This window comes from Podarcis vaucheri (genome assembly GCF_965113315.1).
Source record: "Podarcis vaucheri genome assembly, chromosome: 6".
NCBI lineage: Eukaryota > Metazoa > Chordata > Lepidosauria > Squamata > Lacertidae > Podarcis > Podarcis vaucheri.
In genome coordinates, this window is record NC_138764.1 from 9248948 (window position 1) to 9276589 (window position 27642).

Below are 27642 nucleotides of genomic sequence, written 5' to 3' on the forward strand. Positions count from 1 at the left end.
TATGGTATGGGAACACTTCACATTTTGTTGGCCTCTTAACTCCCATCAGCCCCAGCCAGCAAGGCCAACAATAAGGCATAAGAGTTGCAGTCCAACAATATTTGGAGGGCCACAGGTTCCCCATCCTTGATCTAGGTAATAGTCCTCCGTATTACTATTATTATTATTATTATTATTATTATTATTATTATTATTTATACCCCACCCATCTGGCTCAGTTTCCCCAGCCACTCTTTGTGGCTTCCAACGAAAGATTAAAAGTACATTAAAACATCAGTCATTAAAAACTTCCCTAAACAGGGCTGCCTTCTGTTGTCTTCTAAACATCAGATAGTTGTTTATCTCCTTGACATCTGATGGGAGGGCATTCTACAGGGCAGGCACCACTACTGAGAAGGCCCTCTGCCTGGTTCCCTGTAACTTCACTTCTCGCAATGAGGGAACCACCAAAAGGTCCTTGGCACTGGACCTCAGTGTCTGGACAGAACGATGGGGGTGGAGACGCTCCTTCAGGTATACTGGGCCGAGGCCATTTAGGGCTTTAAAGGTCAGCACCAACACTTTGAACTGTGCTTGGAAACATACTGGGAGCCAATGTAGGTCTTTCAAGACCTGTGTTATGTGGTGTTGGTGGCCACTTCCAGTCACCTGTCTAGCTGCCGCATTCTGGATTAGTTTTAGTTTCTGGGTCACCTTCAAAGGTAGCCCCACATAGAGCGTATTGCAGTAGTCCAAGCGGGAGATAACCAGAGCATGCACCACTCTGGTGAGACAGTTCGCAGGCAGATAGGGTCTCAGCCTACGTACCAGATGGAGCTGGTAAACAGCTGCCCTGGATACAGAATTGACCTGTGCCTCCATGGACAGCTGTGAGTCCAAAATGACTCCCAGGCTGCGCACCTGGTCCTTCAGGGGCACAGTTGCCCCATTCAGGACCAGGGAGTCCCCCACATCCACCCACCCCTTGTCCCCCCAAAACAGTACTTCTGTCTTGTCAGTCCATTAGCTGCCATCCATTCTGCAACCGCCTCTACACTCTGCTATTTCCAGGCATGGACTGTGTTTTAAAGCTCCTTGTCTGCAGTGGTGTACTGTGGGGAGGCCAAGGGAGCCATGACCCCGGGCGCAAAATTCTGAGGGGATGGAACCAGGCTCCCCCACGCAGGCAACAGCTTCCTTGGGGATCCCCGCCCCACCAACACCATACCTTGCAAGTGCTCCCCCCCCCCTAAAAATGGGACATCCCGTTTTCTTTATGTGAGAGCACAGTGGCCAATTTGAGTGCCAATATCTCTCACACACCCCAGAATGTACCCCAAAATGCATATTTTTGATCACTGTGAAGAAAGTGTGTCTTTTTGGGCTCCATGAACTCACACAAGTCACAACCAGGAAGACACACATCCCAGTTTTGGGACTCAATATGTTGGAAGGGAATATGCAACACAATAAAAGAGAAAGAGATAATGAAAAATTAAGGGCAGGAAACCATTTCAAATTATTAAGAACTAGAAAAGTTGATATTAGTTTAGGGCCTATGAAGGAAGTTGTTCAGTGTATGACATCACAGATAATGCCTCTGTGATGGCATTACAAGTAGGGCTGGGCAATATCTGGTTTTCAACATCGTGATATATCCCCAGCTAAACATTGTGATATACTGATATATCGCAATGTCTGAAATAAGGATGGAGCCAGCACTGGCTTGCTTCACGGTTTTTCCCAGGTCGTGATTTTTGCATAGCAAAGTCTCCAACTACCAGCAAATGACAGGGATGTTCACCACCACCAGAGAAGGTATGTGTAGCAACACCTATCAACTGGCTCAGGACTGTCATCTAGGTCAAATGATTTATCCCTTGAAGGAATAGGTTCATATGGTTAGCAAAATTACCAAAAGCAGAAAGAATACGAAGGACATTTAGATGTTGGTTCTTATGCCTACGATGCAAATAAAGCCCATTTATTTCATCCTACCAATGATCATCACATATTAGATTGCATCCAATTAAGTTTTACTCAAAGTAGAGCCACTAAAATGAACAGACCTAAATTAGTCACGGATGCAATCCATATGATTTTATAGTGATCCAGCAGCATTTTTGCAACAATTCAAGAAATCTGGACCACCACGGTCAATGTGGCCTCACTTTCAAATGTGATCCATTTTAAGATCTTGGCATCAAGTGTTGCTGGCTTTGCTGAAGCAAACTAAGACAAAACGGGTACTAAAGGACAAGAGAAGCAGCCTGCCTCCTTGGCTGCATTTCAAAGGAGCAAAACACAAGCCACAAACAGATCCAAGAATTAAAAGACACTATCAACATCAAAACACCTGCAGATCAGGCAGGCAGTAAAAATCGGAGGGTGAGGGGAACAATCACACTCCATCAAACTCCAAGCAGGGAGAGGCATGAAGGTGGCAAATGGCTCAGAATGCAAACACCTTGGTAGATAAAACCCAGAGATGGAGCAGATTTATAAGGAAAGGGCATGCTCCAGAGCATAAATGTAAAGTCGGTGGGGGCAAGTCTGTTTTTCTGTGTGGGTATGATACACTTTTCCCTAAGCAACTCTCCTGTGACCATCCAACCACCTCCTTCCAAACGGCAGAAGTATGTTCCAATGGATGAACCTAAGAGTTGTTTGTGCATAGCATCATTGAATTGTAAGAGTCAGATGATGAGGGTCATCTAGTGCAACCCGCTAGAATGCAGGAATCTTTTTGCCCAACAAGGGGCTCGAATGCATTACTCTGAGATTAAGAGTCTGAGCTGATAGGATATGTTTGGGTTGAAGGTGTAGAAGTCATTGAGTTCCTGAGCACTGCGAACTCAGGAATATCCAAACAGTGGTTCCTAGAGAAACATCAAAACACAAGCACTAGCCAAAACTGCTGGCAAAGGGCAATAGTGGCAAAGTGCATTCAGAAAGCCCCAGGGACAGTCCATGGCATCACCAGTTAGATGGATCAGCCACTGATGGGGGGGACGGACTCTGCCTAGGTGCCAATTACTCTGAGCAGGTTTAAGGCTCCTAAATGGGGAGTGGTTTGAGTTCATTTGTATGTGAAAGTTCCCAGGTCCAATCTCAGGCTCGGACTCGGAACCAGAGGAGACTCAGTCCACACCAGATCCTTTGCCTCAGGCATCATCTGAACCAAGTCTGGGGCCTGACCCTGACGAGTCCCAGTCTGCACAGGTTCCCCTGCAACAAACACCAGCTGGGCTAAGTCAGGGGCCTGAGCCTGCCCTGGCTCCAGATGCGGGGATGACCTCCTTGCCTTCAGCTGGGCCATCACTTACAGCTGCTCCACTACCAGTTGGGTCAGGGGAGGCTGAGGCGGCCTCTGGGTCTAGTAACCCACCAACATCTCCCAAGCTGCAGAGACTAAGGTCTGAGAGAAAGAGAGACCTGAGTACTCGCAGGAGGAGTGCTCACCTTTGGGCAAAACAGGGAGGTGAGTTGCTGGGGAATCACGACCGGCTGCTACCCCAACAAAGATAAAAGGCTGTTGGACCCCAGGTTGCGGGAGCAACATTGCTGTATGACAGATCCTGCACCTGTCCTTGCCTGGTTTCCTGCCTCGTGTTCTGCCTTGGCCCTGTTGGACTGACTCGCAGCAGAACCTTTGGATTCTGGACCGAACCTGGACCATGTTTCATGGGTTACCCAGCACACTGTGGTATCTCCAGGCACACCAAGGTAAGACTCCTGTTCAACACTCTGAAGAGCCACTGCCAGAGTAGACAATACTGAACTACATGGACCAACTGGCCTACTTGGTATAAGGTAAAGGTAAAAGGTAAAGGACCCCTGGATGGTGAAGTCCAGTCAAAGGCAACTATGGGGTGTGGCACTCATTTCGCTTTTCAGGCTGAGGGAGCCAGCGTTTGTCCACAGACAGCCTTCTGGGTCATGTGGCCTGCATGACTAAACTACTTCTGATGCAACAGAACACTGTGGCAGAAGCCAGAGTGCACAGAAACACTGTTTACCTTCCCACCACAGCAGTACCTATTTATCTACTTGTGCTGGTATGCTATCGAACTGCTAGGTTGGCAGGCACTGGGAAAAAGTGACAGGAGTTCACCCCATTGCACGGATTTGAACAGCTGACCTTACAATCAGCAAGTTCAAGAGGCTCAGTGGTTCAGACCACAGCGCCACCCACATCCCTCTTGACTTGGTATAAGCACAGGATTTCTACACAGGCCCTGGCAATGGGACAGTTTTCTGGCATATCTGAGATTCTTCTGTGAAATATTGGGTATGAGTGCACTAACAGGAGATGGGTGCATTTGCCTTTGTTTCTGCATGTTTATCTATAAAATGCAACATACAACTAAATGGTTCTATGGAGACACACAGAGTACCCATAGATAAATCTGTGACTCCAAACAAGAGAGGATTTTGATGGGGGGAGAGAACTCTGAGCAGGCAGAAGCTATTTAGTTAACAATGGTAGGAGCTATAGGAACATAAATGAAGGTTGATACCGTACAGACTCTCTCCCCCCTCCACAGCCTCGCTCTGCAAATAAAGAGCCAACCTGCAGCCAGAGGCTTGCCTCAGGAGACCATCAAATGTCATAGAGCCCCTGTGGCTCCCACTGCATGCTGCCAAGGGGAATTAGCATCATCTCCAGGGGAGACTCTCCTCTCCATTTCAATTTAGCAAGGACAACAAGTGCCAGGCAAACTCAGGCTCTTAAGAGTGGCAAGAGACTGGGGAGACAGTCAGGGTGGAACCAGAGAACCCGTCTTTTCTTCATCTTTGTGGATGCGGCAGAAGCAAAACACAATGGCCTTTAAGAGGACAGTGGCACTAAACAATGAGACTGGGAAACCCATGGCATCTCTGACGTGTTTCTGATGAGTTCCAGAAGTAGTGGATTTGGACAGAAAAGCAGAGGAATCCTACCAAGAGAGGGGGGGGGCAAAATAACAGGAGATCCAACCGCTCCAGACCACTGCAGACAGAAACTGGTACAAATGCATGAACCATCTAAATAGATGCTAGAATCTTAATACAGGCAAGACTTGGAACAAGCAGGCTAAGGTCAGTCCTTCCCTCGCATGCCCCATTCCAAAGTGTAATGCGCCCACAAGGCCAGTTTCCTGTGCCCTGATGGGGGAACCTGAACAAAACAATCCAGCCCATGGCTCAGATTTGGACTAGTAACCACCTTAGCACTTTGGAAGCTGTTCAATCCTAAAGCAGATTTTTTTCTGTACCGCCATGCGTCCCAAACACATCATTGAGACTGGAGGCAAGTCTCCCTTCAGTAGAAGTACGGACTTGGCAAAGAACTCTTAACTTCTGGCTCCGCCTAAACTAAAATTCCCCCCCCCCCCCGGTTTACTATCCCTAGTACTTCAAGACTCCCATAAAAGTGCCAGGCTTAAAACCGTCTATCAAAAACTTCACTCTAGTGGCCTATCCCCACAACACCTACTCCCTATGGGCCCCACTAAAGCAAACAGTCTAATTGGTCAACGTCTAAAAGATATCGAGCATCAGAACAACCTGGCCACTATAAGGAAATTCCGCCCTTGGTATGTTCAGTATCCACCTCTCCATTTTGATTCTCTGGCCCCATATCTGCAAAAACTTATTATCCTAAAATACAGATGTGCTTTTACACTTGCAAGACTGGATGTTTTGCCACCTGCGGTACTTGAAGGTCAATTCCAAAAGATCCCACCTGAAAAATGTCTTTGCCCCTGTGGAGATGGTAGCACCAAAACAGTGGCACAAGTCCTCCTGTCCTGTTCTCTCTACAAAGACCTGAGGAACGAGGTCATCACCCCACTCGTACTAACCATCCCAGGGCGCTCAACCACGGCCACAATGTCCTTTCTTCTATCAGATCAAAATGAGCAGATAACAGCAAAGGTTGCTAGGTTCATAGCAGGGGCCATCAGAATAAGGGCCACTAACTGACGGCTGATTCAGGACTTTAGATTGTGCTTTTTATATCAAATTTCCTTTTCTGCGTATACTGTAATGTTTTATTGTTGCTATGGCCATTGGCTAATGCGAATAAAGTTTTGTCTCTCTCTCTCCTTCAAATCCAGCCCATGATTTGCATCACCTTCTTTCCCTTGTGGTGGATATGAACAGAAGAACAGAAGGGGAGCCCTTTCGGATCAGGCCAATGGCCCGTCTGGCCCAGGATCTTGTTCTCACAGTGGCCAACCCTATGCCTGAGGGAAACAAGCAAGGAGAAACATGAGCACAAGAGCACTCTGCCTTCTCATGGCTTCCAGCAACTGATATTCGTAAAAATTGCTGCCTTCAACTGTGGAGGTAGAGCAGAGCCATCATGGTTGGTAGCCCTTTATAGCCCTCTCCTCCCCGAATTTGTCTTCTAAAACGATGCTTCCTGAAGGAGCAAGTTCCATAGTTTGACTACGCATGCATAAAGAAGAACTTTCTTTTATCCATCTCAAATCTAGTTGGGGACCCTAAGCAGGCCATGCCCATGGATCTCCTCACCTACCTCACCCTTTTGCAGATATGGCTGCTTATTTCAACCCAGTTTGTACCATTCAGAGTGCCCTGGCATCAAATTAGAGAATGTTTGTTGTGCTTCAGTCCCATGGAAACCAATGGAACTTAAGATGAATTTTCTGATTTTTCTGCAACTCTCCTCCTCAAGATTAGAGCCCCTCTCCGATAATGGCTACCCAGGTGCCCTGGAAAGCTCATGAACTGGGTAGGATGGGCATGGCCAGTCTCTGGGAAATAATGGCAATGGTGAGCATAGTGCCTCTTAACTACATGGATTTGCCCATTTTACTCCTGTAAAATTTCAGACTGTAATTATATGCTGCTGGTATGCTTTTAGTTTTCTCTATTTTATACCGACTATCTTAATACTTTAAAGACATGTTTTAAATAACTGCATTTTGCATTCTATGATTTGACTGTATTTATTATATGTTGTACATCACCCAGAGAACTTAAGTTAAAGTGTGTTTAATGCACACTGTAAGTAAATAAAAATGTCCATATTGCACCAGCTTGTAAAAAGAGTAGAAAGTGTGTGTGTGTGTGTATAATTTTATTTGCATGTTTTATTTTGGGTCCATGCACAATCTGGTTGATGGTTCTCATCCACCCCCCCCCCCAACTACATTGATTCTGTTTTGCATTCTGTTTTTCAGAGGAGGAGCCATGTTAAGTCTTTTGCGGCAAAAGTCTTGAGGCACTTTAAGGACTAAATTTTTTTTTGTGGCAGATGCTTTCACTGACTACAGTCCACTTCATAAGAGGCACTGTTACTCATTGTGTTAATTGCTTGAGCTCATGCTTTCTCATCTAGGCAAGCAGGAGCGTTAGTGCAGCAACAACAACCTGACCACTGCCACCCAGTTTCTTATCCTGCAGTTTTATACCCAACTCCAACACAGGTTATAATCTAAGAGTCCTTCAATGTACAGCTTGACCCCTGGCTACTCAGCTTGAGATAGCAATGCGTGCTTGTGGATAGCTTGTACTGCTGCATTCACTACCTTACAAAAATAAATTACATGAGGGGATGACAAGGAACTAAAGGGCTCCCTTGCAGAACAAAAAGAATTCTTCTGCCTGGTAGTAAGGAAAAATAATGAGAAAGCAGGCAGCAGACTAGAACACCTCTTGTCCTCTCCATGTGCAGGAAAAGCTTGTTAGGAAGATGAAGCAGCCTGCAATTTTGACTATCTTAAGTAAATTCAAATTGTACTCTTATAATACATTAAAGGACAAGTTTGCATTTGCTTAAGTATCCAGGAATACCAGATTCAATTCTGCTTAACCAGAATATTGTCAATGAGATCTCTGTAAGGCAGGCCACAAGTTGCATTCCAAAGGTGAAGAGAGATGAAAAATATTTAGAGCAGCAAGGTCTGTTGCAAAGCACCAATTCTGACTTCAGCGCAAACAGACATTGTCTGACAGGAGCTCTTCAAAACGCAAAAATACCCTAAACCCCCAAACCTTCCATGGCCTAATCATTCAGGTTCCATTCTCTCCCTCTTTCACTTACACATACACACACCCAATCCCAAACTCAGGGTGGTATTCATCTGACGACTCCTCAGAATAGACCTGTTGAAATTAATGGACTTGTTAGTAGTAATGTCCATTGATTTCGGTGAGTCTACTCTGAATAACACCAGCAGATTAAAGGGATTTCATTTCTCGGTGCTTGGTTCAGTGCAGCCTGAAACACACACAAATGAAGCTTTCCCCTAGTGCCAAGAAATTATTAATTTCCTTAAGTATGCTGACATTAAAATCACATAACAAAAAAAGTTTTTTTAAAGTGGTAACCCTAATTATCAACAAAAACTAAGAGCACCTCTTAATTTTACAATGTCATGCAAAGAAGGACTTTCTCTGGACAGGTGTGTGTGTGTGTGTGTGTGTGTGTGTGTGTGTGTGTGTGTTATTTATTCCCTGTTTCCTGCTCTACTGTCACTTTGGTGGATGTCCCGAGGACAGGTTAATTCCTCATGTCACCTTCTTGCATTGCCCTCACAGAGCTACAGACAGCCCCTGTCGCCCTTGTCAAGTACATTCAATTCGCTGCAATGCTTCCAACCAGCAGTTCTTTATAGCCTTAAGGATCTGGCCTTGTGGGAGCCAAACCCTCTCAGCAGGCGTAGCAGAGAGCAATGGCTCAAGTAGGAGCAGGTCAGTAAACGTAGCTGGTGGAAGTTGAAGTTAATTAAGGCCAGCTGGCAGGTGCCACAGTGCTAGGGCCTGGCGCTGTGTGGCCAGGGAAGTTGCCTGGTATTGAGCTGTAGACACTGGCTGGTGCCTTTCAGGAGAACTCCATGGACTCCCATGTTTGCATCCATCCCTAATTAATATCATGGTTCTCTATGGCACAGTACCTACAGAACTCCCTATATTAGTTTCTCTTTTATCTCCTTCTTTGACTGCCAACAGGGCTACTCCCATACTCTACCTGCAGTGGCACCCTGTGCCAGCCTCTTGTGCACATAAGCCCTCTTCCAACCTTTCTTATTTCTGAAATGTGGCCTTGACAAAAGGTGTTGGCTTTGTGCAAGTGTACTAGAGTTGCCCTAATGTTGCTGGTTGTGGAGCATAGCATTAAGCTTAATTTGCCTTCATCTAGTTCATTTGCCTTTAATCATCTAGCTCAGGATTATATATTTCTTCCTTATTCAGTGTTTGCTTATTTGGTGTTTAGCAAATTAGACTCTGCTGTTGCAAGTCTCACAATGCCCCTGTGACTGAGCAGTGAAAGAAGTGATGGTGGAACTCATTGCTCAAGAAGATCTTTCTCCAAAAACTTTTATTTAGAGAAAGCGTGTTGATTTGTTTCTGGACTTAAGCTTGGGGAGTTTCATTAGTTCTTAGCTAATCTTAGTTTCATTAGTTCTTAGTTCTTCATCCCTTTCTTTTTTCCTCCTCTTCCTCCTCTATGCTTCTTTTCATACTGACCTGTGTCCTTTCTTGATTAGCAAAAATATCCACCATTAAGAGTCACACGTCTATTTTGCCAATTAAAGGTAAAGGGACCCCTGACCATTAGGTCCAGTCGTGACCGACTCTGGGGTTACGGCGCTCATCTCGCTTCCGGGTCGTGTGGCCAGCATGACTAAGCTGCTTCTGGCGAACCAGAGCAGCGCACAGAAACGCCGTTTACCTTCCCGTCAGAGTGGTACCTATTTATCTACTTGCACTTTGACATGCTTTCAAACTGCTAGGTTGGCAGGAGGGATGCAGGTGGCGCTAGGGACGTGGGTGGCGCTGTGGGTTAAACCACAGAGCCTAGGACTTGTTGATCAGAAGGTCGGCGGTTCAAATCCCTGTGACAGAGTGAGCTCCCGTTGCTTGGTCCGTGCTCCTGCCAACTTTGCCAATTGGATTTGGCTATTTGACAAAGTCACCTGAGAGCAAATAAAGCTGATTCCTAGCAAGGATAGTGATTTCTGTATAAATTGCCTTTACTCCAAATTGGCTACTGTTGCCCTGATTTACTTATATGTTTGTTTGTTTGTTTATGTGTTGTTGTTGTTTTACATAAATAAACTGCCCATTCAACAAGATCCTCCAGGTAGATAACAAAACAGTATAGTCAAACAGCCAAATCTGATTGGTTGAACTTTATGTACAGTGTTTGCCAGCAAATACACCTGTCTTTTCTTTCTTAAACTTATAATACTTTTTTCCCTCACCTATACCAACCCAGAACAAATCATCTGTTCCACAAGAGAGCATACATATATCTCACTGCTGAATGTGAAGGCAGAAAAGAAATAGAGAAGCTTTTGTTTGTTGAAACCCCTTCCCCAATCCATATGCAGTGAAACGTAAGAACAAGACTGCAGTTATTTCTGAGCTCCCTTTCCCCATGTTAAAGTGGGGGAATGACTTGTATTAAGAGACATTTTAAAATAGAAATAGATATACAAATTTTTGAGGGCACAAGGATTGATGGCACAAGGAGAAGGGGACAACAGAGGACGAGATGGTTGGACAGTGTTCTCGAAGCTACAAACATGAGTTTGACCAAACTGCGAGAGGCAGTGGAAGACAGGAGGGCCTGAGGTGTTCTGGTTCATGGGGTCAGACATGACTAAACGACTAAACAACAACAACATACAAATTTTGAAATATTGCACTACATAAATAAAGAATATTTGTGTATTGTTTTGCATGTTTAAATTGTTGTTGTTCTTCTTTTGTACATTGCCTTAAGTATGTTTTTATAGAAATATAATATTAAAGGAATAAAACCAAACAACCTTGAAATTCTCTGGCAGCAAATATAAATTGAGCTACTAGAATGTGTCCTTGAATTTCCTTGTTTGAATTGAGGATAACCACTAATTTGAATTCTAGCAGCTTTCCATGTTGTAGATTGTTAAATGTTCAGCTGCTGTCTAAGCTCACAACATCACCAGCCCCTGTGTGGTGGCAGCCGCTGGTTTGGCAGAAACTGCTGTCGTCTCCACAGTTTCCTAGCTCCAAGGGCCTTTGTCAACCCCAGTGCAACCTACTGCCACTTGGATTAGTGCCTGAAACTTCCCATAATTAAGTTGATTATCATAATAGGGTGTTAAAAATCAAAACACAGCCATAAAAGTTCAAGTCCAACCAGTGTTTGCTAGCAAACTGTGAGACAACTGGAGCTGGGGTGTGATTTCTGCTCTAGAGAGACCTGCAGAGAACAAGTATAGGAATACAGTACATAAAAAAACCCTCAGGTGGTATGCAATTAGGGCAACATTTCATTGTTCAAAGGAAAGCTAAGCCTGCATCGCATTTCCTGGTTTGACAATTCCAGTCTCTTAATTGCTTACTACCAAAGAAAACCATTAAATGAGCCATAAGCGCCAGGTGATGATTGCAATTATCATATGATAGCCTAATCACTTGGTGCATTCATTACATGGTGACAGATGTGCCATGTATTTTAATCTCCAAGCTGCAATGAATTATGGAAAGAGAGGGGTTCAACTAATCTTGTGCATAAATTGTGAATATGTTGATTAAATTAAACATACTTGTGCAGATCCTGTAATCTGCCTAGCCACAGAAAGAGCACAAAATGTGGAATTAGTAATATAATTTAGCTTTCCGAGAATATGCATCCCTGTGAATGTGGAACATATGACTAAAATAACTCAGAACGGCCTAGGTAGTACATCTCATTAGAAGCTTGAAAACTGCACACATTCTCCATATTAGCTGAGTAGTTCATTCACTGCTGCACTGTACTGGGACCCCACATTACTCTGCTAAATTTTGGGAACATACTTACTAATAAGCAACATCAGGGCTGCTTGCCTTCTTCACAATGAACTTCCTAGTCAAAGTGTTGCTATGTTTTTGCTGCAAATGACTAACACTCCTCTGGATATTACTCTTAGTACTAATAGTATTTATTAAATTGATATAGCCTCCCATTAATAAATATTTCCTGGGTAGCTTACAAACAAGACAGCAAATATTACTTTAAAACATACAGTAGCTTAAAAGTGTGGGTGAAAAATAAGGTCTTCACCTTTTTCACCTGGCATGAAAAAGACCACAGAGAAGACACTAGGAAAGCCCTCTGAGGTTGCTATTCCACTGTCAAAAAGGCACTCTTATACAGACCTGTTGAACTACCAAAGCCACAGTACAAATGCAAAACCAACTTCTAAAATCACGAGACCCCACACAAATATAGCTCAAACACCAAGTTTAGAAATCCTGACTGGCAATGCCTACTAATCTTTCCAGATTTTTATTGGGTACAGCGTATGCTCTTTAAATACATTCTGGATAGGACAAGTCATTAGAGAACAGAAACAGATGGAGACCAGCATATAGTGTAAGCAGCAACTTTCATTCGGTTGACTGCACACAAAAGTTTCAAGCTTTAATACAAAGCCACAGGATAAGGACAAGGACCACAAGGCAACGTTTTCAGCTCTTGCAGCTGAAAAGTTATCTACCCCCAAAACACAAATAAAATCACAAAATCCCAGAAGCTGGAAGGGACCCCAAGGGTTATCTAGTCCAACCCCCTGCAATGCAGGAATCTTGCCCACAACCGTCCCTGGGTGGGCTTGAACCACCAACCTTCTGGTTAACAGCCAGATGCACTGATCCATTGTGCTATAGGGGGTTCTTCGTCTTTGTTTGTTTGTTTTTTTAAATGATATTTATTGAAATTTTACAAACAATAAAGAGTTATAAAAATAAGAAATAAAAAAGAATAACAATAATAAAAGAAAAAGAGATACAAAAATACACAGACAAAATACATAAAAAGAAAAAAAAGTCAAAAAGAAATCAATATTTTCATATCTTATATTTCATTTACTTGTTTCCTGACCTCCTCACACACCCCTTTTTTGTATTCCAGTTCACATGGTTAATTCAGCAAATCCTTACCCTCTATCATTTATCTTTACTCAATATCTTAACCTATTATAACTATATATTTTCAACCATTGTCAATCCGTATTTACATATTCTTGTTAATCTTTTTACCAATACCGCTTATTTTCAATCCAACATACCTTTAACATTCATTAATTTTACAGTATTTCTGCAAGTAGTCTTTAAATTTCTTCCAGTCTTCTTCCAAGGTTCTTCGTCTTTGTTTGAATGGCGCAGCACCAGTAAACCTTAGACTGTGCCTTAAAAAGGAGCTATATCTTGATAAATAGCTCCACTTTCAGTGAGAGGAGCTCCTTATTCAAAGGGTCACAGTTTGCTTTAACAGTTGTCATTTCAATAGCACACAGGAAGGCTCCTGAACTGGCATCAGAGGAGTCAAAGGGGGGCAACATGATCTCCTTAGGCCAGAGGTGCAACAAGCTCTTTTTAGCATCTAGAACTGGCTCTGAGGACCATTTCCTATCCCACCCTAAATCTCTAGGCTCAACCCCTAAAGATAGAGGGTCTGAACCCACAGTCATCACACCATCCACACATAATGCTCACTTCCATATTGTGCACATCACCAAAAAGGACACCAGCGGCTTAATTTTTTTAAGACATCATGTACTCCAAGAAACTCTCTCCTGTATTTCATCTAGTTGAAGGTCGTGGTTGCTGCTTTCACAGCCCTAAGTCAAAGAGAAAGCGTACAGAAAGCTCAGAATAGTGCTTTCTACACAACCTCAAGCCCACTGCAAGGCAAAACTGGACTCGTGAGTGCCAGACTAAGCACAGGCGACGGGTAGATGAAAGGACCGCCGTAATCATTCCTATATGCTGTCTTGCTGATGGAACTGGTAATGCAGACACAGTCTCCAAAACAGTCTGCCTATCGACAGGACTGAGCAACTGCAAGTCCAGCAAGAATTTCCCGGCCAGGGTCAGCCAGCAACCACCTTGCCCCCAACTGCAACACCTGTGAATCCTTATCACTAGTAAGTTTTCAGATGAAAATGATGGCGTACATCCTTATACAGAAATGCTAGAAAACCTGAGCCAAGGAGACAAGTCACCAGCTGCCACAGATGTGGAGCTCTCTGGCTGCAAAAATTCAGCTCTCATTCTTAGGATGCTACTGCAAGAGAAACAAGCTTCCAGAGTCATCCCTACAACTTCAGGACTAGACATGTAAGAGGGTTCAAGTGGAGTCCATTTTCAGGAACCACAAGACACACCTACAGTGAGGGGGAGAATGTATTTTTGTTGTTGTTGTTTAGTCGTTTAGTCGTGTCCGACTCTTCGTGACCCCCTGGACCAGAGCACGCCAGGCACTTCTGTCTTCCACTGCCTCCCGCAGTTTGGTCAAACTCATGCTGGTAGCTTTGAGAACACTGTCCAACCATCTCTTCCTCTGTCGTCCCCTTCTCCTTGTGCCCTCAATCTTTCCCAACATCAGGGTCTTTTCCAGGGAGTCTTCTCTTCTCATGAGGCGGCCAAAGTATTGGAGCCTCAGCTTCACAATCTGTCCTTCCAGTGAGCACTCAGGGCTGATTTCCTTCAGAATGGATAGGTTTGTTCTCTCAAGAGTCTCCTCCAGCACCAGAATTCAAAATTTGCCCATTTGCCCTCTGATGAAGAAATGACCAGTCCATAATTTTATTGGTAGGTTTATTGTAGCTGTGAGAGACAGAATAACATCAGAGGGCAAACGGGAAAATTTAGCAGGGGATAAAATACTTTCCCCCCTCACTGTAACCACTTGGAACCTCTCCAGGGTTAAGAACTCTAGCCAAGAGGAGATGGAAGTACTCTAAGAACATAGAATCATAGAATCATAGAATCATAGAGTTGGAAGAGACCACAAGGGCCATCGAGTCCAACCCCCTGCCAAGCAGGAAACACCATCAGAGCACTCCTGACATATGGTTGTCAAGCCTCTGCTTAAAGACCTCCAAAGTAGGAGACTCCACCACACTCCTTGGCAGCAAATTCCACTGTCAAACAGCTCTTACTGTCAGGAAGTTCTTCCTAATGTTTAGGTGGAATCTTCTTTCTTGTAGTTTGGATCCATTGCTCCGTGTCCGCTTCTCTGGAGCAGCAGAAAACAACCTTTCTCCCTCCTCTATGTGACATCCTTTTATATATTTGAACATGGCTATCATATCACCCCTTAACCTCCTCTTCTCCAGGCTAAACATGCCCAGCTCCCTTAGCCGTTCCTCATAAGGCATCGTTTCCAGGCCTTTGACCATTTTGGTTGCCCTCCTCTGGACACGTTCCAGTTTGTCAGTGTCCTTCTTGAACTGTGGTGCCCAGAACTAGACACAGTACTCCAGGTGAGGTCTGACCAGAGCAGAATACAGTGGCACTATTGCTTCCCTTGATCTAGATGCTATACTCCTATTGATGCGGCCCAGAATTGCATTGGCTTTTTTAGCTGCCGCGTCACACTGTTGGCTCATGTCAAGTTTGTGGTCAACCAAGACTCCTAGAAGAAGAGTCTGTTGGATCAGGCCAATGATCCATCTAGTCCAGGATCCTCACAATGGCCAACCAGAGGCCGGTGGGAAACCAGCAAACAGGATTCCGTTCCAAGGACACTCTCCGCTTCTGTGGTATCCAGCAACTGGTATTCAGAGAGTCCTCAGGAAAAAACAGGGCCAGGCATCTGAAGACCTGGCTATTGCTGATGCAACACTGCTGCAAATCTAACTTCAAAAGAGTCTACTTTCAGGACCTCACCAAATAAACATGACATGGAATTGTGTGTTACTTTCCCCAAACAGTGTGTGTTGTAAAGCAGTCTTGGAGGCTGCAACTGAGAGTGGGAGAGTGGCAGGAAGAGAAGCTTCTTATTCCTTTCTCTTGTAACCCTTTCGTCTCCAGTTGTTTTTCAACTCAAAATTGCATGCACATACTCACTGATGCTCCCCCACTTGCAGGAGAAAGTGCATGGGGGCCCCATATCTTGTAAGCAGCTTGGGAGGAGAACACTGAGCTAAAAATTTGCCTGAGAAGACTTAAGAACTTTTTCCTTGCCTGCCCATCTTGAGTGTGTGTGAGAGAGGGGAAAAACACAGTGTACCATATTTTTCGCTCTATAAGACGCACATTTTCCCCTCCAAAAATTAAGGGGAAATGTGTGTGCGTCTTATGGAGCAAATGCAGGCTCCATGGCTTCAGCGATAGCAACCCGAAGCCTCCAAAGCGCAGTGGGAGCGCTCCCGCTGCGCTCCGGAGGCTTCGGGTTTCCTTCACTGAAGCCTGGAGAGCGAGAGGGGTCAGTGCGCACCGACCCGTCTCGCTCTCCAGGCTTCAAAGATAGCCGCCTGAAGCCTCTGGAGCACAGCGGGAGCTCCCGCTGCTCTCCGGAGGCTTCAGTTCCTTTCGCTGAAGGGTAGCTTCCCCTTCAGCTAAGGCGCAGCGCCCCTTCAGCTAAGTGGGAGGAGAAATGGAAGGGGCTCTGTTTCTCCCGCTGCTTCGCTGAAGGGGTGCTGCGCAGTGAGGGGGAGATTTTTTTCCCCTTGTTCTCCCCCTCTAAAACAAGGTGCGTCCTATGGTTGGGTGCGTCCTATGGAGTGAAAAATACGGTAATTAAATGAAGAGTCCTAGGAACAGCCAGCATTGTGGTTGTCTGCTGAATAGCTCCCTATATTCAGGCTCCAGCCCTTTCTGCTGTTGCCTTTGGTAGATCAGGTCAGTTTCCTTTCTACACAACCCATCATATTCAAATCACAGTTTCTCTTTATATAGGATGAAGAGGTCTAAGGTTGCAAATATGAACCCAGATGACTTTTGCACCAATTAAACTGCCCTCTTCCTAACAGAGGTTAACAACATACACAGATACAACCTCTTCCTTCCTTGTTATGAATTGAATTAATCCCATCAGACTCCAAACGCCCAAGCACTCAGAGGCTGCTTCATATGGATCCCGCATCAACTGAGCAACAATCTAGTTTCGCTCCATCTTTTTCCTGTTCAAAGGTACTGCAAAACTAAATACATAAAGCTTATTACATTCACTCATACATGTTTTTCTTAGCTATATGCTATCATCCTTAGTGGTTTGGTCACTAACAATGAATATTGATTAATGATCAATCAAGGTTGACTAGGAATCTGTCCACAGCTTTTTTCAGAACCTTCAGCAATGTGAAGAAGTAATAAAAGTGTTCCTCTGAGCATATACTAAATCCTTGTTTATTGCTGTACCGAATTCTAGCTCCCATGCTAGTAATTCCTAAAATGTAAGTCAGGGCACAATGGTATGCTGCCTGCAACAAATAATTAAATTGTGATAGCTCCTGAGTGCCAAAAAAGCCAACATACAAAATAGCCTGCCTGCCGGAACTCTGCATGATAGGAATAAAAGTCTATACTTATGTTACACACGAACACAAAGCATTCACTGTACAAGCAGAAGGACAAAGCATACCTTCATGTTTGTGCAATCAGTGTTAGTGTGAAAAGTGTCTCTAGAAATGATGCACTATGCTCACAGGTCTCCCTTGTGTGATCAGAAATGCTGAGTGCCCCATGGATGGCCTCACACACAACTGTACACCCATAGGCCCCTTTCACACTAATGCTGAACATATGGAAGCTGAGGGGAGATCAGCAGGTGTGCCCATGTCAAGGGCATACCAGCACGCATGATCTCATTTCATTCAGTGCATTCAGTTAACAAGGGGGTGATGACTATCTTGCAGAGGTCTTTTCTGTTGCCTCCTTCCAGTTGGCCTCTGCTGGGAGGATGAGAAGTCTATCCAATCTCTGAATCTGGTGTGATTCAGCTCACCTGAACACTCCAGATCCAGAGATGTAGAAGCACCTACTCTTGGAGGGGGTTCTCGACTCTAAGTTTGTCGCCTTCCAATCAGGAAGCTTGCCTGAGGGAAGGAGGGCAATGCTCACTTATCTTTTCTCATGTGAGGATGCCACCAGTTTCAATGAAACAAAAGTGTGACCCACTTTTTATCAGAAAATTTGGGGCCACTGCCCTGGACCTTCTACGTCTTATTTCTCACGACCTTCTTGCCCCTTCCCACCTGTGTCTTCTAATTGCAATGCTCCTGTCCCTAGATCAGCTTCCTCCTGCCCACCACGACATTCCCTTCTCCTCAAACCTTTCATCTATGGCACATTTAGTTATCTCTTCTCTGTAGTCCTGCATCTCCATCGTTGAGAGCTCTCCTCTCATTCTGCACCATGTTTATTATTCATTTTCTTTTCAACATTATAACCCCACCGAGCAAGCACCATGTCACGTTTGTGTTAAACAGTTGAAAATAAATAATGAACAGCTACAAATCAAGCTATTTACATACATGCAATTAACACAGCAACCCTCTTAAGATTTTACTCATACTCCAAGATCCGGGTTTCCTCTGTTCTCTCACACACCTAAAAGTTCAGGAGGCTGAAAAAGTACAGATTGGGAGGGGAGAGAAGAAATTGTTGGTGGTTTATCCTAAACTGTATTGAGACTCCAGTTATGCCCCCATGGGTTGGCATTGTGAGTGGGGAAAACCTTGGCCTGAATAGCACAGGCCTCCGCTGTGTGTTGCCATGGCAACCTCACCAGGTCTTTCTGCAGCAGAGGCTGTAGCAAATGCGCCAAGAGCCCAATTTGCAGCCACCCCATCGCTGCAACTGAGTCATGGGCACGAACTTCTGTGTGGAAGCCCAGAGGCATATTAAAATGTAGGGATGAAGTAGAAGTTTTTGGGTGGGGTGGGGAGGCAGGAATTCGATTCGGTTGTTTGGGAGCTTGCCTTATGCCAACTCTGCATGAGCCAGCACTAGCACAATCTGCTCTGCCTATATTTACCATGTACATTTCACAACCTCAGCTCTCTCTTTTCCCTCCCCCACCATACACCCACCAACACAAAGACACGTTTCATAGACCACAAGGGACTAGTAACAGCTGTATACTAATATACCACTGCAAAGAAAAAACCCTCACATACATAAGGACATTTAGCAATATAATGAAAGGCGGTATGTGAATTCTAATAATAATTATTATTATAATTAAACATTGTTTACAATTAAGCCATTTTAGCTGATTCATAATGTACGTTTCAACCAATTCATATCTGCATATTTGAACAAGCACATGCCGTGCTCTTTTCAGTAACTGCTATGGGCTTGTGAAACTAATTTCTTGTGGAGAGCCATCAATACCTGAGCTTTATATTTTCCAGAAGTACTATAAAACTTTGTCTTGAAATAGTATTCTGTGGCTAGGAATAAGCAGGTGTTAGTAAAACTAATTTTTTTGTGGTTTTTGTTTTGTTTTTATTTGTTTCACTATTACTGCACAGTGGCCTGATTTGCACATCACACTTAGTCAAACTTTGCCTTAGTCCAAACTAAGGGCCAGATTTGATGAAGTGAAGGGCCATGAGGACCAACTAAAGGGCCAATCAAAGCTGTTGACCTTTTTTGTTTTTAGGATTGAAGTTGGCAAGGTTTTTTAAGGATTTTACCCCTGGAAATAAACAGCTGCAGGGGCCAGATTAAACCAACCAGGGGGCCGGATTAGTGGAAATGTATGAGTGTATGGACTTCTGAAGAGAAGCTCACATTTGCTTTGCTCCAAACCCAGCCTTTTGTTCCTGCACCGCACTGAGCTAAGCCAATGGCTTAGCATGTCTTCCAAACCTGGGCTAAGTCTCATTAAAAGGTAAAGGTACCCCTGACCGTACGGGCCAGTCGTGTCCGACTCTAGGGTTGCGCGCTCATCTCGCTCAAGAGGCCGGGAGCCAGCGGCGTCCGAAGACACTTCCGGGTCACGTGGCCAGCGTGACGAAGCTGCAACTGGCGAGCCAGCACCAGTGCCGCACAGGGAAACGCTGTTTACCTTCCCGCTATAAAGCGGTACCTATTTATCTACTTGCACTTAGGGGTGCTTTCGAACTGCTAGGTGGGCAGGAGCTGGGACCGAACGATGGGAGCTCACCCCGCCGTGGGGATTCGAACTGCCGACCTTACGATCAGCAAGTCCTAGGCACTGAGGTTTTACCCACAGCGCCACTCGCGTCCCAAGTCTCATTAGAATCATATAAACTACCAGCACTTCAGACTTCTCCAGCTGCTGTATGCTCTATTAATTTACCTGAAGCAGCCTGTACTGAGCTGGCTTCTGAAGCAGGATGTGCTGAGTAAACTAATCATGATTGTTTGAAAAAGGTACATTTAAAAGAAACTTTGGCATTCTTTGCCCATCTGCAAGGATTTCCATGGGTGTGCACTGTGGTCAAAATGCATTTTCCACAACCTAGAGACTGAGGCAAGTAGGCAGAAATATGAAGAAGAGGAACTCTATTGCATCCATGAGCTCATGAAGAAATATTTTTAAAGGCATTCCAAACATCTCCCCAAAAGCCAGAATAAGAGTGAGTTGGGTTAGGCTTGGTTAGGGGTTTGGGGAGGCAGATTGTTGCTGTTATCGATTTTTGTATCATAATCTTAGAAATTATTGTGATTCACGTGGACATTGTTTAATTTGGTTCCGTCCTTTTGAGTTAAAGCTATGGTTTTCCCAGTAGTGATGTATGGAAGTGAGAACTGGACCATAAAGAAGGCTGATCGCCGAAGAATTGATGCTTTTTGAATTATGGTGCTGGAGGAGACTCTTGAAAGTCCCATGGACTGCAAGAAAATTAAACCTCTCCGTTCTTAAGGAAATCAGCCCTGAGCGCTCACTGGAAGGACAGATCGTGAAGCTGAGGCTCCAATACTTTGGCCACCTCGTGAGAAGAGAAGGCTCCCTGGAAAAGACCCTGATGTTGGGAAAGATGGAGGGCGCAAGGAGAAGGGGACGACAGAGGACGAGATGCTTGGATGGTGTTCTTGAAGCTACCAGCATGAGTCTGACCAAACTGCGGGAGGCAGTGGAAGACAGGAGTGCCTGGCATGCTCTGTTCCATGGGGTCACAAAGAGTCGGACACCACTAAACGACTAAACAACAACTTTTGATGCTTTATTTATTGTTTATGACCACTTTTTATGTTTGTAATTATGTAAATTTGCAGTGTTGTGTGCCACCTTGAGCATGGTTTGAACTGTTAATGGAAAGGTGGCATACAAATAAAACTCTGTACATATGTATGTATGTATGTATGTAGCGTTTGCCAAGGCCAGGTGTCAAAAAATAGGAGACTGGCAGTAAAAACTAGGGCCACTTTGATGTAGACCCTCAGAGGATCACAGACCTGTAGGCTCTTATGTGGAAGAAATGGAAGATCTCCTCCAAATCAGTCCCTTGCTAGCTGGCTAGCTCTAGAGCTGATGAGGGGTCACAGGCTGGATGATGGAGAGTTAAAATAAAAGGCCACTGCTCTTTCCTTCACTATCCTTTGTCACATATACTCTCTGGGTGGCTCTTTTCTCTCTCTCTTTACTTTCTTTCGTTGTTTCCTCCCCCCGCCCCCAAAAATCCCTACATACTCCAGACTCCTACACTAGGGGGGGAAAAGAGTGCTTTGCTGATAGCCACTAAGAAGTGATAAAACTAGGTAGCACTTCACATTGCAGGTTGGGACTCACTTGATCAACCTGTAGTCTGAAATAAACAGACACAGGGTCAAGCACATTGGTCTGTGTTTCAGTGTTAAGTGTGGACCAAGTATATATGATAGTGAACATCTCAATAGCTATACTAGATAGGGTTAAGTTGTGAGAATGCAACAAATCTGACAGTATTTTTGGACAGTAGAACTTTAAGGTGTGGAGGGAGGACACACAGCTGCACATCAGGCAATAAGAAGAAAAACAACAACAGGACTCTGTTAATTTGCATGCAAGAGATAAGGCACATGTGGAAGGACCATGTAATGCAGACAATACTGAAGTTTTGACGGATGCATGAGTCATTCAAGCAGAAGGTGAGCTGCATATAGATGATTGGAGGGTGTTGTAATAATTATGTAGGGAGAATTAGATTGTTGACAGGATGAGTGGGGGTTATGTACTGATATCATAAAAAAACAAATATAGCAGCCTGCACAATTAAATTTTACTTTGCTTATAAGATTGATAATCATTTTTAGCTCAACAAATGAGCAATTGACATATATTTGTTTTGGGTCCTGAGATGAGAGATTTTCCTATTTTCCTTCAAATAATGCACAAGCTGCATGATAAACACATTTTAACAGTGCTCATGCCATGATGCGTTGACCCAGTGTGGCACAGTGACCTAGATGAGGAAGCTGTAGGTTCAAATCCTCCTCTATATGACCTTGCGTGTGCTACGTCTACACATGCGTGCATGCACTGTGAGGTTTGTGTGTGCAGGTGGAGATGCCCACTTTTGTCTTGGGCATATCCACAACTGGCATGCAACCACAAAATGCTATCCAATGCAGAATGAGGCACTATAGCAACGAGTTTGGGCAGTGAGGTGGCTTCGTTATTATCAGATAATGGAGGCATACAATTTGGACAAGAAAATTGGCTTCCAGGTGGAAAAATCAAAATTAGAAACAGAACTGCTAGAACCCAAAACTAAGATTTTGTCAAAGATGTATAACTTGCTGTTGAAATGGAATACTCAGGATGAAACAGTGAAATCTGTTATGATTAAATGGGCACAAGATGTTCGACATAACATAATGATGGCTGACTGGGAACAGTTATGGACCACAAGTATGAAGTTTACGGCATGTAACGCCTTAAGAGAGAATAGTATGAAAATGATATACAGGTGGTACATGACACCAGTCAAGCTTGCAAAAATCTATCATTTGCCCGATAATAAATGTTGGAAATGTAAAGAAACTGAAGGTACATTCTTTCACCTTTGGTGGACATGCCCAAGGATTAAGGCTTTCTGGGAGATGATCTATAACGAAATGAAAAAGGTATATAAATATACCTTCCTGAAGAAACCAGAGGCCTTTCTCCTGGGCATGGTCGGCCAATTGGTGCCAAAGAAGGACAGAACTTTCTTTATGTATGCCACAACAGCAGCAAGGATACTTATTGCAAAATATTGGAAGACACAAGATTTACCCACTCTGGAAGAATGGCAGATGAAGGTGATGGACTATATGGAAGTGGCGGAAATGACTGGCAGAATCCGAGACCAGGGAGAAGAGTTGGTGGAAGAAGATTGGAAGAAATTTAAAGACTATTTACAGAAATATTGCAAAATTAATGAATGTTAGAATGATGTCTGAATGAAGTTAAGTGGTTTTAGCAGCAATGTTATTAAGGTGTATGTAAAAATGGATTGTTAATAGATGAAAATTCAAAGTTATAATTTATTAAGTTAAAGGATTTAGATAAAAACAAAGAGGGAAAGGAATTGCTGAATTAATTAACAGAACTGGAATACAAAAAAGGGAGGTGTGAGGAGGTCAGGGAAGTAAGGAAATGAAATGTAAGGTACGGAAAGACTGATGTGTTTTTTCTTTTTAAATGTTTATTATCTTTTTCTGTATTTTGTATTTTTTTATTTCTTTCTTTTCTCTTTTTCTCTTTTTCTTCATGTAATCTTTTCTTTGAAACTTTAATAAATATCATATTAAAAAAAAAGAGTTTGGGCAATGAGGAACATCTAACCTACAGGCCAAATTAGCCCCATTTGGCTCGTGATGCCAGTTCTCCCCAGCCATGCCCAATTGCACCTGATGTCATATGAACAACAGAACTGTTGCTCTGCAAGTGGGAATTGCAGAGCACTGCAGGGATTGGGTCCACTCAGGAACGGCTAAGGGAGCTGGGCATGTTCAGCCTGGAGAAGAGGAGGTTAAGGGGTGATATGATAGCCATGTTCAAATATGTAAAAGGATGTCACAAAGAGGAGGGAGAAAGGTTGTTTTCTGCTGCTCCAGAGAAGCGGACACGGAGCAATAGATCCAAACTACAAGAAAGAAGATTCCACCTAAACATTAGGAAGGACTTCCTGACAGTAAGAGCTGTTCGACAGTGGAATTTGCTGCCAAGGAGTGTGGTGGAGTCTCCTCCTTTGGAGGTCTTTAAGCAGAGGCTTGACAACCATATGTCAGGAGTGCTCTGATGGTGTTTCCTGCTTGGCAGGGGGTTGGACTCGATGGCCCTTGTGGTCTCTTCCAACTCTATGATTCTATGATTCTTGAGTAGAGCTTCCAAATGGAGTCAATCCCTTTCAAAAACAGAGTTTGCATGAAGCTGAGGCCAAAAGGAATGCATATGGCTGGTCCAAGCCTGGCAGTGATGATAAAGGCATTCCTGCTAAGTAAAATATTGGGACCTTGCTAGAACTTCAGGAAGGGAGGAAAGGGTTCATCCTCACCCTCCTACATAATCCAATCTCAGTGAAAATTATCCTCCCACATTTAGGTTCTGCTTGTTTTAAACTCATGATTACAAGCATCAGATCATGTTTGGCCGCAAAGGTGCTGCTGACAGCTAAAAGGGGATTGAGTCTGGTAGCATTACATTCTCAAACCTATGTCACCTAGAGAGGATGACATAGGATTGCACCTAGCACATCAGGGTGCCTGAGGGGTTCCTGGTGCCTGAGGTGACTGACATGGAGGAGAAGTGAATAGCAAAAGCCCTCAAGCCAGGCTGAAAATAGCTTCAGTTGCCTCCTCACCCTGAGATTCTGTGGCTTTCCCTGAACTCTTAAAGCTAAATCCCTGAAAATTCAGGTCAAACCCTGAGACTTAATAATCCAAGTCATATCTCAAATGTTCACTCACCAGCATGTGCACATTTTACAGAGGATTTTGAGAAAATGTAACCTGCTACTGCATGCACAAAAGGTCCCTAGCATGGGTGCATGGCTTCTGTATACAAAAGAGCAAAGTACACATCTCCTGCAGCATGCAGAAAGGAAACCTCAAGGACGCCTGGGCCTTTTAGGTGGTGGCACCTCAGCTTTTGAACTCTCTCCCAGAGGTTTGCCTTTGTCCTATTGGAACCTGGTAGAAACCTCCTTCTCCAACCCCCTCAGGCTTTTCAGACCTGTGTTATTATAATTTAAATGTTACCTGGTTAGTTAGGCCTTCGCCATTGCAATAATGGTGGTGCATTTTTAGACTCTGGAAACTCTCGTGCCGCCATATGTCACCAGATAATGAAACAAACAGATAAATAGATAAAAGAAACCTGCTGGGATTCTATGGCTAGTATCAGAGATCAGCACCTCAGGATGTTCCAGGAGCAGCAACCTAGTTGCTTCTAAGGACAAGCAAGCGCCACTGGGAGATTTGTGACCCCTTGGTGCTGAAGCCTCTGTGCTGCTGTAACCAGAGGCACCACCTTCTCTTCCCCAAACTCCCCCTCGGACCCCAAGCAGGCAGGCAAATGGCAGCTCAAGTGGCATCGCACTGGCCTGCTGCCTGGGCACAGCATCCCTGCCTCTCTGGGCAAGCAAGCAACTGACCATGGCAGGCCACCTTGGCCACTGGGCAGGCCCAAGCTCATTCCTCAAGCTGCCCAGAGACTGGAAGGGGTGGCAGCTGCCCCCACCTGCCCCCTCCAGGTGCTGCACTGGGGGCAGGTAGGCCCCGCCCTGCTTGGCTGGCCTGGCCCTGGCCTGCCCCGCAAGAAGGAGGCCCAGGTTCAATCCCCGGCCTCTCCAGGGAGGGCTGTTGGGAGAGGACCCCCTCGCCTGAAATCCTCCAGAGCCGCTGCCAGTCCGTGTGGGCAATACGGAGCAAGGCGGCCTCATGGTGCGGCTCAGGAGGCGGCTGCTCTTCCCGTTGGCGGCAAGGTGTCGGGAAAGGCGGCTGAGGGAGAAGCAGCTGCCGCAGCCTCCGCTCTCGCTCCGGGAACGACCCGGGAAAAGCGGCACCGCCGCGACGCCTCACGCCCGCTGGGCCCCGTGGCGGAGCCCAGCCGGTGCCTCACCCGCCGCCGCTGCTCAGGTGGCAAGGCACCGAGGTCCGCGCAATCTCTCTCTCGCTCTCCGGGCCTCGGCGGGGAAGGGTGGCCGGCCGAGCCAGCCGGGGCGAGGGCCCCTGGAAGCCCGGCGCCGGCCAGGCTAGGGCCGCGTGCGGACGGGAAAGGTCACCTCGCTGGGCGCGGAGCGGAGGCCGAGGGGTCGGGCGAGGGAGGCCGCCCGGGCGGGCCGGACTCACCCAGCACGAAGTAGGGCAGCTCGGTGTTCTCCAGGTCGTCGACCACCACCATCTCCCCCGGGAAATCGTTGCGCACCGAGAAGAGCAGCTTGGGCTCGGAGGCCGACGGGCTGTGCATGATGCTCAGGTCGTTCTCCCTCAGGAAGGGCAGCGCCGACACCGTGATGCTCTTCAGCTTGCACTCCATCTCCTTGGAAGGGTCCCCGTCCGCCTCGGCCGGCCCCGCGGCGGCGGCGGCGGCAACGGCGGCGGCCCCGGCAGCAGCAGCGGCGGCGGCTGGGAGGAGGCGGCAGGAGCAGTAGCAGCAAGAGAGCAAGATGCAGAGGCGAGCGAAAGCCATCTTGAGGCTGCGGGCGCCGAGCGAAGACGCTCCCTGGTCCAGAAGCGGGGCTGGCTCGGGGTGCCTGCTGCTGGGCGATGCCACCGGGCTGCGGAGGGGGCGGGCGGGCGAGAAGCGAGCGAGGGAGGCCCTTTGTCTGCTGCCGAAAGGGAGCGCAAGGCAGGCGGAGGAGGCGATCACGAAAGCGGGCTCGTCTCCGTTCCCGGCGCCTTCCTCCTCCTTTGCATCTTCTTCTTGGCCGCGCACTCGCGCGCTCAGGCTGCTGCTCGTCGCCACCTGGGTTGTGCAGCGCTGCTGGGGAGGGGAGGGCGATGCACAGCTACGTTTGGGGGTGCAAGGAGGCTTCCCTTTTAAAAAAGGAAAAAAGTCCCTTCCGTGCCCCTGAACGGGAGAGAAGCCCCGCAGGATCAAAAGTCCAGCATCCTCTCTGGGGGAATCACGCAGGCAGGGAAGGAGGATAACAGCTTCGCCTGCCCCCCAAGTATTGGCATTCAAAGATATACTGCCTCTGGAGGCTATGCTTACCTGTTTTGGCTAATAACTGCTTATAAACAATACGTTTTTTGGGGGGTGGATTATCCAACGTGCATCTTTTGAATCCCCACTGCTATCTCAAAACGCTTTTTAAAAAATCCTTTTAACCAAGTGAAAGCTGTTGGTTGTTTTTTTTAATGGCTTTAGAATTCCATTCATATTAACGGGGCATAAAACGCTTCTGCTTACCTGGGTTGTGTTAATCAAGGGACTTTGCTTTTGGAGTATTTGTTGTTTATGAAGATATTGATTCCCTAGTGGAGAGTCTCCCTGTGAACCTGGAACTCTGTAAGGAGGCAACCCAAGGCCCGAATCAAAATATGGAAGCTTCCTATGTTATTTTTCTCAATTTGAAACACACCTTTCAACCTTATTGAGACTTCATAGCAGCTCCCTCAATTAAAGTGCTTGTGTAAATGAAAGCAATATGAATGTACAGACATCTGTCAACTTACACAGGAGTTACATTCCAGGGATAGCGCATTAAGTCAAAATCGTGTATTGTCAAAACACACTGGGTTCAATGGCAGGTGGGGTTGCCAGTCTCTCCCCCCCCATGCCTGCACTGTTTCTGTCCCCCCCCCCATAATCTTTTTGAAAAGTATTTTACCAAGTGCAAAACGCTGAATAAGCACAAGTTAAATGTGTGCAAGTTGCAAGTTACCTGAATATTGGCTTTTCTTGTGAAATCTCCAATCTTATACCCGCTTACCTGAACGAGCCTCACTGGTCTCAGTAGGACTTACTTCTGAGTAGACATAGAATTATGCAGTTGGAAGCAG

The 27642-nt window shown here is 45.5% G+C and overlaps 1 protein-coding gene across 2 annotated transcripts in view; it reads right to left on the reverse strand.

Annotated features, from left to right (window-relative positions):
- Positions 1–26395, reverse strand: part of ASTN1 (astrotactin 1) — a 219908-nt gene extending 193513 nt beyond the window's left edge. For both annotated transcript variants that reach the window (XM_082229018.1, XM_082229017.1), the window contains exon 1: positions 25987–26395. In XM_082229018.1, coding sequence (XP_082085144.1) covers positions 25987–26326 — 340 coding nt within the window. In that variant the 5' untranslated portion in view covers positions 26327–26395. The remainder of the gene's footprint in view (positions 1–25986) is intronic.
- Positions 26396–27642: the final 1247 nt, after the last annotated feature.